Below are 14,849 nucleotides of genomic sequence, written 5' to 3' on the forward strand. Positions count from 1 at the left end.
AGAGAGAGAGACAAAGTGGCAAAGCAAGAAAAAAGGTTAGACAATGAAAGAAGAAAAATTGAGAGAGGAAGAGAAAGAAGAGCAAGGCAAGTAAAGCGATTAGACAAAGACACTAGAAACATTGAGAAAGAAAGGGACAAATCGGCAAGGCAAGCAAAACGATTAAATGAAGAGACGAGAAACATTGAAAGAGGAAAGGACAAAACTTCAAGGCAAGCAAAACGATTAGATGATGACACAAGAAACACTGAAAAAAAAGAAACAAAATAGCAAGGAAGGCAAAACGATTAGACATGGATATTAGAAAAATAGAAAAAGAAAGGGACAAAGCAGCAAGACAAGCAAAACGATTAGATGAAAAGACAAGAAACACTGAAAAAGAAAAGGATAAAATAGCTAGGCAAGCAAAACGATTAGACGTGGATATTAGAAACATTGAAAAAGAAAGGGACAAAGCAGCAAGACAAGCAAAACGATTAGATGAAAAGACAAGAAACACTGAAAAAGAAAAGGATAAAATAGCTAGGCAAGCAAAACGATTAGACATGGATATTAGAAACATTGAAAAAGAAAGGGACAAAGCAGCAAGACAAGCAAAAAGATTAGATGAAAAGACAAGAAACACTGAAAAAGAAAAGGACAAAACAGCAAAACAAAGAAAAAGGCATAACCCAATATTTAGACTGTATCAGAAAGAAAAAGAGAGAACTGCTAAGCAAAAAGAAAGGAAGAATATAGATGTTATGAAGAATGAACGTGAAAGAGATGTCAAAAGAAAAAGGAAGAGTAGGGAAGATTCTGCATTTCTTGAAGTAGAACGCATTCGAAAATCTATGAAAAGAAATAATGTGCATTATCGTGCGAAAGAACAATTCAGAGGAAAGAGTGCTAAAGCCCAAAAAAGGAGAGATCCACATTTCTGCAGGAAAGAAAATATTGCCAGAAAACAAAGAAAGTATGGCTCAACACTGTCAGAATCAATATCAGTATTTAATAAAAGAACAGAGGAAGGGCCATTATATGTATGCACTTGCTGCCAACAGACCTGGTTTTCTCATTCAGTTGTTGATAGCAGCTTTCTTAAACAAAATTTACCACCTGAAGATGTTGCAAAATTCCTCAGCAAATATATATCAGTTGATGGAAAAGAATGGATTTGCTTAACATGTAAGAAATCGATACAAGATGGGAAAATGCCAAAGTTGTCAGTAGCAAACCATGTTCAATTTCCTTCCAAACCAGAAGAACTCCAACTTCATCAGTTAGAAGAACGCCTGATAGCTTTACGAATTCCATTCATGCAGATAAGAGAGTTGCCTAGAGGAAGACAATTATCTATCAAAGGAAATGTTGTTAATGTTCCAGTAGATATACAACCAACTGTAAACTCTCTACCAAGACAGTTTAACAATGACATAACAGTGCCAGTCCGATTAAAGAGAAGACTAAGTTACAAAACTTGTGATTTTGTAGAAAATGTCAGACCAAAGCATGTAATCATTGCATTACACTGGTTAATGAGAAATAGCCAAATGTACAAAGATGCAAAGATTCATGTAGATGAAGAATGGGAAGCTAGAATAACTGCAGATAGCAGTGAAATAATTTCAGAATATTTTAACACAAGTACATCAGAGTGTATTGAAGGAAGGAATACAAACGTTGGTGTTACATCAGATGAGAAAGAAGAGAGTGCATTTGAAGAAATTGATGAAAGAGAAGGACATTCTGGCAGTTGCGACACATTACTGGATGATGCAAATCCTGTTCAAGATCAGGTATATACATTTGCTCCAGGAGAAGGACAAACACCTCTGAGTTTGTACACCGATAAGGATGCAGAATTCTTGTCTTTTCCAACTATTTACTGTGGTCAGAGAATGGCATCAAATGATGACCGTGAGGTTAAAGTTCATTACAGTGATCTTGTGAAATGGGAACTAAGAAACATTGACAGACGTGCAGCAAACAGTGTGCCAAATTTATTTTTCAAAATGAAGAAAATTCAGATGAAGCAGATATCGGACAAAGTCAATCTTGTATTAAGAAGATGTAAGGGCACAGAGAAGAAATTAACAGCTGGTGATGTTCTTAATCAAGAAGTTCTTGACAAGATCACAAGATTAGATGAGGGATATTACATTTTTAGAACTTTGCGTAACAGTCCTCCGTATCTAGAGGCAAAGAAGAAGGAGTTGTTTGCCATGATTAGACAACTGGGTTTACCAACTTGGTTTGCATCTTTATCAGCAGCAGATACAAGATGGTCTGAGTTACTCAAAACTCTTGCTCAACTCAATCTCAAGAAATCACTAACTGATGAAGAAGTAGACAAGTTGACATGGGCTGAGAAAACTGACTTGGTGCAAAAAGATCCTGTGACATGTGTTCGCTTTTTTGATCACAGAGTACATGTGTTTATCAATACAGTTTTGAAGAGTGAGGATCAACCTGTTGGGGAACTGATAGACTTTTTTTATCGTGTTGAATTTCAGCACAGAGGATCACCTCACATTCATATGCTCATGTGGATAAAAGATGCTCCAAAATTTAAGGAAGATCCAGTTACTGACATTGCAAAATTTATAGATCAGTATGTATCATGCTCTGTAAATTGTGATGATGAAGTTGAACCATTTGTAGAATTACAAATTCACAAACATTCCAGAACTTGCAGGAAAAAAGGAAAAGACATTTGTCGATTTGGATTTCCTCAGCCTCCTATGGATTCAACTTTGATCTTGGAACCTTTATCAGCAGATGATTCAGATGCATTGACATACAAAGAAATTTTCACAAAGGTGAAGAAAGAATTAGCAGATATGAAAGAAGGGAAAAACATTTCTTTCAGTGAATTTTTACAATCACTGAACCTGGAGAAAGAAGATTACATAAAGTCAATTAGAAGTTCCCTTGATGGACCACAACTTTTTTTGAAGAGAACTCCTTCTGAAATAAGAGTAAACCCTTACATGAAAAATGTTTTGACAGCATGGCGAGCAAATCATGATTTGCAGTTTGTCCTAGACCCATATGCATGTGCTATGTACATTGTGTCCTACATTAGCAAGTCTCAACGTGGAATGAGTAATCTGCTTGATCAAGCATGTAAGGAAGCAAGAGAAGGAAATATGGATTTGAAAAAACAGGTTCGACACATGGGAAACAAGTTCTTGAATGCAGTTGAGATAAGTGCACAAGAAGCTGCTTACTTGAGTTTACAATTGCCTTTAACAAAAAGTTCAAGAGATGTTGTATTTATAAATACTTCACCACCAGAAGAAAGAACGCTTCTATTGAAATGTAAGTCTGCTTTAGAAGAATTGCCAGAGAATTCCACAGACATTCATGCAAGCAGTCTGATCAAGCGTTATTCTCAAAGACCAAGACAACTTGAAAACTGGTGTTTAGCAGACTATGCTGCAGAAATAGAAATTGTATATCCTAAAGATTTCAAAGAAAATGAGCTCCTAGAGCAAAATGATGATTCTGAAGATGAAAAAGAATTAAGAGACTTGGAAGAAGAAGAGAACAATTTAGAGCTGATTAGGATAGTTTTGAAAAATGGCATCATTATAAGGCAAAGGAGGAAGGCCAAGTGCATTCGTTATGTCAATTACTCCATCAAAGTTGATTCTGAAAATCATTATAGAGAAAAGATTTTACTTTTCCATCCATGGAGAAAGGAAGATGTGGACATTAAAGGAGACAAATCAACTTATGAAGAAAAGTACAACCAACTGAAGAGTTTTATAGGTGCTAAATTAAAGAAGTATGAACACAATGCAGAAGAGCTGGAAGAGGCACAGAGGCAGGCTGAAGAGGTTGATGTACAATTTGATAGAGTTGCACCTAGTGCAGAGCAAACTGAACAAGAGGACTTCGATGAAGGGAGTAGGGAAAGTGAGGCATTTGTGTATTTTGACCCAAAGCGTCCAGAAAATCACCAGAACTATGACATTGGAATAGATCTTGGATTACCAAGTAGTTCTACTAATGATGATCAAACTCTTCAGTACAAAATGACGAATGAGATGTATTTCCAACTAGTTAGCAAGTTAAACAAAAAGCAAATGGAGTTTTTTACTCATGTGCTTCATTGGATTAAAACCAAAAAAGAACCACTTAGAGTTTTCCTAACTGGTGGTGCAGGAGTTGGAAAGTCTGTTGTTGTAAGGACTTTGTATGAAGCACTCACAAGACACTATTGCTCTACTGAAGGGGAAAATCCAGATGACTGCAAGGTTCTACTTTGTGCTCCAACCGGAAAAGCTGCATTTAATATTAAGGGACAGACAATACATTCAGCATTCAAAATTCCAGCAAGTCAGGGATTTAACTGCAAGCCCCTTGATAGTGAATCTTTGAACAGCCTTAGAACAAAGTACAAATATTTGTCAACGGTCATCATTGATGAGGTTTCAATGGTTGGAAATTCACAATTAAATTGTGTACATGAGCGTTTGAAGCAGATAAAAGGCAGTAAGGAATATTTTGGAGGTATCAATGTCATTTTGATTGGGGATCTTTTCCAGTTAAAGCCAGTGATGGATGGATGGGTTTTTGATGACTTGAAGAAAAACTTTGGACCATTGGCAACAAACTTGTGGCGAGAATTGTTCACAATGCATGAACTAACGGAAATAATGAGACAGAAAGATGATATTCATTTTGCTGAGTTACTCAACCGCTTACGAGAAGGAAATCAAACTGAAGCTGATATAAAAACACTGAAACAGCGCTGTGTAGATGAGTCACAACCAGTATATCCCAGAGATGCTCTCCGATTGTATACAAGAAATGAAAGTGTGAATGCCTACAATAACCAAGTGTTTCTGTTAGCTGATGGTGAAAAGGTCAATATACCAGCTTATGATTCAGTTGTAGGTAGGGAAAATTTAATACAACACTTAAATTTGCCAGATGACTCCTCGAAAACAGCTGGATTGGCTAAAAATGTTCCCATAGCACTTGGTCTCCAGTATGAAATCACTGCAAATTTATGTGTTGAGGATGGGCTCACAAATGGTACATCATGTAAGGTAGAGTACATTGAGAGGAGACAAGAAAGCACTGAGAGGCCAAGTATAATATGGGTTTCTTTTAATGACACAAATACTGGAAAATCATGGAGATATCAGTATAGACATCTATTTGGGCATGAAGTTGATAAGTCTTGGACACCAATATTTGATGTGAGAAGGAGCTTTCAGTACCTGAGACACACTGTTGTACGAATACAATTTCCGTTGCGACTTTCTGCAGCCAAAACTATACACAAATCTCAGGGGGACACAATGGATCAAGCTGTTATCAATCTTGATATGAATCCAAAATTTACATTGCCACACATTCACTATGTTGCTCTAAGCAGGGTTACAAAGATCACAGGACTTCATATCTTGAGTTTAAATGAAAACAAAATTTGTGCGTCTGAGAAAGTGAAAAAAGAAATGTGTAGACTACGGACAGAAGCAACATTACAGTTATGTTTTCAGCCTATGGATTTTACAAACAACCAGACCATAAACATTGCATTTCAGAATGTGAGATCACTGCATGCTCATTTTGCAAGTTTCAAAAATGAGCCAAATCTTCAACAGTCTCATATCATAGGAGTGGCTGAAACTTGGTTGACAGCATCAGATGAAAATGAAGATTATGAATTGGAGAATTACAGCATGTTCAGGTTGGATTTTGCATTGAATCAGCAATGTGGCAGACCCCATAGAGGCATTATTACATACATTAGAAATGACTGTCAAATCATTAATCATGTGAGCCACTCAGACAAAGACTTAGAATGGCAGTACAGTGAAGTAAAGTGCAAAAATGAGAATTATCAAGTTGTTATGCTATACAGAAGTTCAAGTTCTACTATTGAAAGAGCAAAAAACAACTTTATCAACAAATTGTCAAAAGTAGTTAAGAATCAGCAGAATATAATCATTCTTGGCGATTTCAATATAGATCTTTCTCATGGAGGCTCTTCAGTGGCTACATACATGTCTGAAGCTTTCAGTTGTAAACAGATTGTTTCAAAGTCAACCCATTCTTCTGGATCATTGATAGACCATATTTACATAAATGTGACATGTAATATTATCACTGATGTCATTGAAAGTGTTTATTCTGACCACAAAATAATATATGCATCTTTAACTAGAGATTTATGAAGGAACAATTGAGGAAAGAAAAGGTTTATTTTAAAGGAACAATCGAGGAACAATTGAGGAAAGAAAAGGTTCATTTTAGTTTTTCATAAATGCATTGAAGTCAAAGCCTCTTCAATGAAGTCTGCCTATCCCTGAGAGGGGTAACATAGCTATTTCTGACTCGCCAGCGTGCGTTTGTACACCAGCGAGTGTACCTTCACCAGTGTGTGAAGCAGGGCAGGCGCCACTACCTGACTCGCTGCGTGCGTTTGTACACCACCGAGTGTACCATCACTAAGTTTGTGATGCAGGTGGTTTTGGAAGTCTTTGTCATAAGGTATTGTTCACTTAAAGTGTATATCCCTCAGTATTTATTTCCCACTGAAATTTTTGTGTCCCCTGATGCAGTTTCATCATTTAAATTACATGCATAAATAATACATCTTCAAGATTATTATTGAAAAAGAATTATCTTTTTGTCTGTTCTTTTTACAATATTTGTGAATACAATAATATGACTAATGACAAATTTAATTTGAGTGTCTACAAGTGCATGAATCTCATTGCTTTATATTTATATGTATATGAATCAACAATATGCATGCCATGCTTTTCGTGGAACTAAGAAAGCCATTGTGTTTAATAAATCAGAGAGAATGTTTATATGCTTGTATAATTTTTAAATTAGTTTGCTGAGGGATACACATTAAGTGATATTTTTTTTCTAATGTAAATTCCAAAAAATATTTACTGCTTCTTTCTAATTTCATCTTCATAATGCCTCTATCATACCCATAATAACAGAGTTGCATGTTCATTTGCTTGTAATTACATGTATTTTAACTAGTACTAGTGAATGTTTCTAAAAAGGTTATGCAGTTTGTTTTGTTTTAATCTGATTTTTACTTTATTTATGAATTTTTTTTTAGATGGATGTTGTCTCAATGTTATTTTCATTGGTCAAAATTGTTACATTATACAGTAAAACTTGTTTTGTATGAGCAATATGGAATATTGCAAATTCACGGATATAGCGAAGTCATCTTGGATTCCCAGCTATATATATTACGAATTCCATCTACGGATATAGTGAATTGCCAATAGTATAGTGAGATAATTTCATAGATCTCAGTGACTTCATAATAACCGAATTTTACTGTACTGTAATTATTTAACATATTCTATGTGGATAAGTAAGTAAAACAACTGCGAAAGACAAATGTACTGGATTTTTATTTGACATACTTGCAGGAATATTGACAATAATTTCTTCTCCAAATAATTTGCTTTATTTATAATAATATATTTATAATGTCAATATCTTATAAAAATGAAAGCTTGTGTATATGATGTATATTTCAGGCAATGCTGAGACAATATTCAATGCATTTATATCATATATTATATTAAATGAATGGATCGATTCACTGATGTACGCTTAACAATTACTGTTGCAATATGATAAAGCTGACCAAAGTTTGAATTGCTTACATACATGTATAATGTTCATTAAGTCATTGAAATGATATGGGATACACTTTTATATTGCTCGCTAAGTTAATCTTCTTGATTATTTTATATCACACTCTTTAACTACCAGTATTAGAAAAAAAAATGTATAATGTAAAAAGTTCAAGGTTAATGCTTATAGCAATGTTATGTAGATTTGAAGTATATATCGAAATATTTTCTATAACAAAATTTGATTTAACCAAGTTTAATATGGACAATGAATGTGTTACAAGATTTAATTTTGTATTGTACTAGTTAAATGCAAGTATTAAGTATTTTGTACTTGATATGCTTTTTTTTCCTAATGATTTTTAAAATCAATACTGAATATTCCATCAGGACAGATTGTGTTTGGATTTGACAGATGATCATTTTAATGGATTGCATTTCACACTTCTTTGAATTTCAAAATACAATGAAAGTAGTCTATTCTGAACATATATGACCATATATTATGATCAGTGTATATAAGACTAAAAAAAGAATTTTAAAACAAATTTATAGACAAGTGAGTGTTATAAAAAGAAGGATATCACCACTTGCCCATTACATATGGGAGGTAAACCTTTTATAATAAAAGTTATGTATTATTCATCAAGTATATACTATAAATAAATGATGAAATAAATATTGAGAGGTGAGTATAATTGGAAGAGGGAGGTCACTGGCCAGCCCGTAAAGGGAGGTAAACCATCCCTCTTCATACATGTTTCAGACACTTAGTTAAATTATCAAGTATATACTATGATGATATACATGAGGCTACTTTCCCATTGTATATGTAAAACATGATTGACATATAAGATATTTTAAGCACAAAATACTTTGATATAATATAGAACTTGAACATGGATTCGTTTGTCAAAGAAGAGTAAATATAATAGCATTTAATACTTCTCATCATGATCTGTCCTGCTTTTTGACATGTAATTAACAGAATTTAAACACAATTTTCATATTGTAGTAGAACACTTAATCAATTGAATCAGATGTTACTTAATTTAGTATATCATTAACAGCTGAAGATTGAATGTATTCATACTTCCAAACTATTATGTCACTAAATATTATACAAGTTTTGTTCATGACTATCAATATCAGAGCTAATGTGTAACAAGGAATTTTTTAAATGCTGATAATGATTACAAAACTGATTTTTTTTCATTACCATTTCTTGTACCTAAAATCAGAATATATAAATTAAAACACATTTGTTTTGTCTTATGTCTTCTGTTTGCAAGCTTGTATGTACAAATTGTTCAAAGGGAAAAAAATGTGATAAATGACAAGTATAGCTAAATGGTTTAATTGGTCATTAAGCATTTGGCAAACCTCTGCTGATTCCGTCATCTTCATCAAGGTATAAATTGGCTGACGTGTGCCGACTCAGGGTTCATGGGGGTTATCACAATGACTGTAGAATTATTTCATCTTGTACAAAAGGCAGACTACTCAATCATTAATGACTAATAAAATGTACTTGTATTGGCATATGATCCATTAATTTTAGTAGAAAACTGATATTTTAAATGAAATTTAATCTCAGAATGTCAGAGTGAGACATATAAATACTCCCCACCTTGTTTCCTGTTCAATCAAACCAGTAGAGCTACAGTCTCGACAGAGACTTCTGGTTAAGGGAAGCAATACCGATTATTTAAATATTATGGAAACTGTTTGTAACGTTCTAATATCGTAATAAATCTGTTTGGTATGGGGATGTAGGCATTTCGAGAACTAAAATTAATTTCTTGATTGGCTATTCAAACTATACCTAATTTTTATTGAGGTCTACGTGTAGCCCTTATATCTCGTTTATGTAAGAAAAACGTGTATAAAAACCTCTGGGTCTACAATCTAAAACATATTAGAGATTCTTAGCTCCCTTTGGATATTAAAAAGCCTACAAATTTCTCTGAAATATCGCCTTGGTAATAAACGGGCCTTATAAGTTACCCGAGTATCATGCAACAACTTTCGAACAATTAAATTTGGTTCGTGTTTTAAACCAGAGGCTATGAAATTCACAATTTTTAAACAGCCACCATTTCTTATCATAATTATACACATAACATGCTTACTCTAGTCACTTAATACCCAGAGGTAGATCAGAGTAACGAAGAGAAAATGCACTTCCACTATATATATAACCAATTATGCACCCCAACCCAAAGGAACCACTGAACCTGGGACAACTTATTTATAATTTTATCATTAATTTTATTTCATCGTAAATGGTTACGAAAGAGAAGATTTCAAAGCATTATTTTATTTTCAGACTATGTAACCCCCCCCCCTTCGATACCCCTGACCCAAAATGTATGAAATTAACAATTTTGCTAGATGCACCTTTTTTCAACATAAATGTACATACTAAGATCATTTGCATAATACCTTGGAGCAAAAGAAAGATTTTCAAATAAATAATGATTTATAAAATATATCACTTATATGAAATATAATAATTTACTATATAATCATTAGAATTTTTTCTCCCACAAATTTGTTCGAATGGGATAAATCCCACGGATACTGACAAATGGAATATTTTTTACCATTCATTGTCAAATATGAGATAAATCCCATAACCAACATCAAGTTAGCATTCTAAATATTATTAAATTATAAATGAATGTATGAAAAATAAAAGACCCAAGGGTCTTGAATCACATTCTGATAAGCAATAAAATTTCAAAAGTAGGCCATGTTGACCTTCTATTCAGTTGACGTTCTCCAAGGACCCAAATTTCAATAAATTTGATCTTTCTACACTAATTAATACCTAAAATATTATAACCATAAAATTTCGAAGTAGCTCACAGTGACCTACATTTCAATTGACACACTTTGAGGTCCAAGATCATGAAGATGCATCAATTGACAAAGTTGAATGATTTTAAGCCAAATAGTACCTGAGAATATATTTACTCAGGTCAAAGTGACCTACTTTTCTGTCGACATACTCAAAGAACCCAAGATTCATCAACCAATAAAGTTCGATGACTCTAATAGGCAAATTAGTACCTGAAAATATTTAAACACAGCTATAACATTCCAAATATAGGTCAGTAACCTCCATTTAAGTCGACATATTCCGAGGACCAAAGATGCATCAACTGACATTAAAGATTATGATGTTAAGCCAATTAGTCATGTTAGTACCTGAAATATTTATGAATTATCTATAATCTTGTACTTAATATATATATATATAATGACTTAATACTACTAACTGTAACAAAAGCAATCAATGGATCCAAGATATTAACTTTATAATTCTAGCCATGTTTTGCTAAATTCTATTATTTCTATTCTTTGAATTACAGGTGAATAGGCTAGTTACCAAAATGTATAAGCATACCTGCCCATATTATAAAATTTTAAGTACACTCGTGTACTTATTGTGTTAATGTCCCATCTTGGGAACAGGCTTTTTCACAGACAGGCATAGGACCTCTCAATCTGCACTCTGTTTGGGAGCAATGAGGTTAAATATAAAATTCTCCTTATGTTGATACAGGCTGTTATGGTAATCCAAGCTGTATGTGAGAGGGGTGTCTCTTGTGTCAAGAGGATAAAATCAGACTGGAGGTCTCGATTCCACACATAAACGATGCACCTTTTGATAGTGTCCATTGAGGGTCCTTCACTCTATGAATACAATGCAGAAAGAGGTCTTCATATGTGGTTCACAGAAAGACAAATAATACCATCATTTGAAGCAGAGAAGGTGCAGGAGAGGATGCTTTGTTGAATTTCTTCCTAGGAGCAAACGACCAACAGGTCGCATAAAATACAGTTTAAATGCTGATGGATATAAATCATTTGACATTGACTCAAAGTATTTCTTGAATGATTACTCATGATTTTTAAAAATGTTATCAAACCTTTTTTACCTTTCATTAAAAATAAACAGTGTCAATTCTGTTTTCAGTTATAATAATATTTTGAAAATCAGTGTTAGGATTTCGGGCAACTATGTTTCAAATGCGGACAAATTTGAATCCACTTGCCTTTCTAAAAGTTAATGTCGATCCTTGACTGGCAAGATAATTTTTAAATAACCTTTATGGCTAAAGCTGATCGAATAACAGATGAATCCTTCGGAAACCAGAGGATTGCGCTACCAAGAATCGCGGAAGTTATACGAACCAGGAACATCATCTGCAATGTTAGTATCCTCCATGACTGCCAAGAAAGATACTGTAGAGCGGGCAAGAAGAACGGATTAGGAACAAACTTCATCTAGTGAGGTCTTTTTTACTCACAAGATTGTATGCAATATTTACATACTGAACAAATATACATTGGATAAATTCGAAGACAAGTTGGTCTTAAGGTCAAGATCTAGTAAATGGAAGGTGCCTACAGATTTATCAAATTTATGAAATAAATTTCTTTAATGATGCTTTATAACATTAGCTTGGTCAAAATAGGTGTTTCGAGGCATAAATTGTAGAAAAACAAGATGAAAAACCGTACTTTGAACTCATTTTCAATGAAAAATTAAGAAAACCAGTCATGAAAATGGGAGTTTTTTTTCCCATATCAGACAAAGAAAATGTATCCAGATTGCCTACAGTGTTTCAGAAAACGGTAATTTGTAAAATAATGTCAAAATTAAAATAAGTATCAGGACTACTTTTCATGTGATTTCAAATTGAATTCCATGAAAATACTTAATTTCCTACATAATTCTATTAGAGCCTTAAAGTACGGGAAAATGAAAGTTGAACGTGATTATTACGTCATAATGGATTAAGCACTGAGAAAGGCCACTTTTCTGTCACGTAAGTTCTGAGAATTTGTCACTTGCGCATGAATGGTCCAAAAATGTCACTTAATGTCCAAAAAGTGTCACTTAAGGTCCACATTGTGACATTTAATCTTGAAGCCAAAATAGTGTCAATTAAGCATACCATTTAAGCAGAAATGGACCCGTCACTAAAGTAAACTGGCATTTTCATATAAGCTTACTTTCACGACGCAAGTTGAAATTGGTGGTCACTTTAGCTCCACTTGGCTGTCACTTAAGCTGTAGGTCGCCCATTGTCACCTAAGCATGCCCGACTCCCTGGTAAAGGGTTTTCGTACTTTAAACGGCAGTTCCTATCACTACTGTGCCTACCAATCATAGTATCTACCTGGGCGGAGTACAGTTCCTTTTCGATGGTCGTCCAGATTGAGTAACCTTATTGCAAGTGGTTTTAGGGTGAAATCTAAACGCTGTACAAAACGATTTCGGGCTGGTGTCATATCAGTGCGCAATCACTCCATGATTTGACGAAATTATATAAGAATTTGATCAGTGCAAAACGTTTACCGGTGTAATGGCATCACGTCTGTCTGGGAAAGCAACGTGCGGAAACCCACCACACACGTGCACAGCCGGTCTTTTCAACGAGGAGACACGTTCGCTTCGTGGAAGGAGAGTCGGCTCCATACAAGTCGGATTCAGAATCGGATTCAGGTAAGAAATCCGACAGTTCGGTTGTTCGGGTTCGCGAAGGCCAAGAGCCAGACGGCGAGCTCTCCATAAAACTTGAAAACCAGTTGCGCATGGGTGACCCCCAAGAGACTCAGCAGGCAGCAGCACCATGGACAGAGAGCTTGGAACAGACTGAAGAGACACTCTTGCTGTCTCCTGTGGAGGACTCTGAAAGCTGTCATGGACTACCAGCCTTACGACCAGGAGAGTTTTGAGGTAGACGAATTCTTTTATTCGATCAGACCTGTTCGTCCCTATCATCCAGACAATAAGCCACGCAGGCATGTCCGGTTTAGCAAGAAAGGGAAAGTGAAGAGATCTGATATCCTAGACGTCAAAATTCCTGTGTTTAGTGACCGAGATGTCTCGTCGGAGTTGGTCGCGGAGGAGGAAGTTGTGGACGATTCCTACCCTGAGGAGTCAATGACAGATTCCCATGTCGAATCAGCTCTGGTTGCAATTCCAATCCGGCAATATACGCCTGAGGGTGAATTTGTGCCATTCGACGGCGACGGAAACTTGGACACGAAGACCAGGAATCCTGATCTGACTTGTCTGCTTCAGACGGGCATCTCAGATGCGACATCTCTTATGGGGGACATATCGCAACCAGGCAGAAATCCAGATCTGACTTGTCCGCTTCAGACGGGCATCTCGGATTCGACATCTCCTCTTCGGGGGGACATATCGCAACCAGGTAACGATGTTCACATGGATCACCCTGTCGAGGTACAGGCAGAGGTTCATTCGGTTGATGTTGGTTCGGTGGCCCAAGCAAAGCCCCTGGAAGACCGGGGAGTCTCCAAATCGGAAAAGAACCGGGCCGGGGGCAGCGCTAAGTCGGTCCTGTCCAATGTTCAGCCAGAACTGAAGCCCAAGGCCAAGTATGGGGTTAGAAGACCTCCTACTGACACTAGATCTGTAGGGCAACCTTTGATCCCGACCAGTTTAGCGAATCGGAGTACGATAACTCCGATCTAGACTCCGATTACCGTCCAGATAGCGGCGATAACGGTAGTTCTGGAGAAGACAGCGAGTCGGGATCAGGGGACGAAAGCGTCAGTGTAGGTGACGACGCTGACACCGGTGATGGTGTTCAGGCATCGAATCTAGATGCTTGTGCCTTAAAAGGAGCCGCGGGTGTAAATCGATCCTATGCCCGTCGGCAGCGGGGAGGGCTCGCCATGCGGGGAAGGACCCGAGCCCGCATGCAGGTCTCCAAAGATGGAAAAAAAGAATAGGAGACGGCATGAGTCCTGTTGAGGACTGCCCCGCAGAGGTAGTGGACTTGAGGCGTCACTTACGACAGAGTCTTGGTGCCGAGCTCCCTGACTGGAAAATCGACCAGTTGGTAGGGCGACGAGATAAGAGACGTCCGGCTGTGGAGGCCGCGGTCGAGGAACGAAACGACGACCCAACTCTTATGTAGAAAAAGCTGCCAAATTTGCAAACGCTTTAATTACAGGGTAGACAAGCACCTCAAGAAGATGCATCATTTAGCGGGTGACGAGTATAAAGGTCATTTAAGTCAAGCAAAAACTCTCACCCCCGGATTGGGCAGCCCGAGCAAAGCTTCGGGTGAAGCTTACAAGGAGCGGTTGTTGGATTGGTTTAAGACCTGGTTTACCAGTTTGGGCGGCTCTAATGCGTATGTTAATATTGCTGGTAATACATGGAGGTAGAGCACATCTTTG

The 14,849-nt window shown here is 36.2% G+C and overlaps 1 protein-coding gene across 1 annotated transcript; it reads left to right on the forward strand.

Annotated features, from left to right (window-relative positions):
- Positions 1–293: 293 nt before the first annotated feature.
- Positions 294–14,396, forward strand: LOC134239531 (uncharacterized). Its single transcript, XM_062721702.1, has 4 exons — positions 294–5,375; positions 5,544–5,689; positions 13,221–14,046; positions 14,103–14,396. The coding sequence occupies exons 1-4, from the start codon at positions 294–296 to the stop codon at positions 14,394–14,396; spliced, it is 6,348 nt and encodes a 2,115-aa protein (XP_062577686.1).
- The last annotated feature ends 453 nt before the right edge of the window (positions 14,397–14,849 follow it).

This window comes from Saccostrea cucullata, unplaced genomic scaffold (assembly GCF_032062105.1).
Source record: "Saccostrea cucullata isolate Sc308-1 unplaced genomic scaffold, CSIRO_AGI_Scuc_v1 ctg11218, whole genome shotgun sequence".
NCBI lineage: Eukaryota > Metazoa > Mollusca > Bivalvia > Ostreida > Ostreidae > Saccostrea > Saccostrea cuccullata.

Coding starts and splice junctions, on each gene's coding strand:
- LOC134239531 (XM_062721702.1), top strand. CDS start 294: ATGGATATTAGAAAAATAGAAAAAGAAAGGGACAAAGCAGCAAGACAA. Junction 5,376..5,543: donor ACTATGTTGCTCTAAGCAGG/GTTACAAAGATC, acceptor ATTGCATTTCAG/AATGTGAGATCACTGCATGC. Junction 14,047..14,102: donor AGCCCAAGGCCAAGTATGGG/GTTAGAAGACCT, acceptor GATCCCGACCAG/TTTAGCGAATCGGAGTACGA.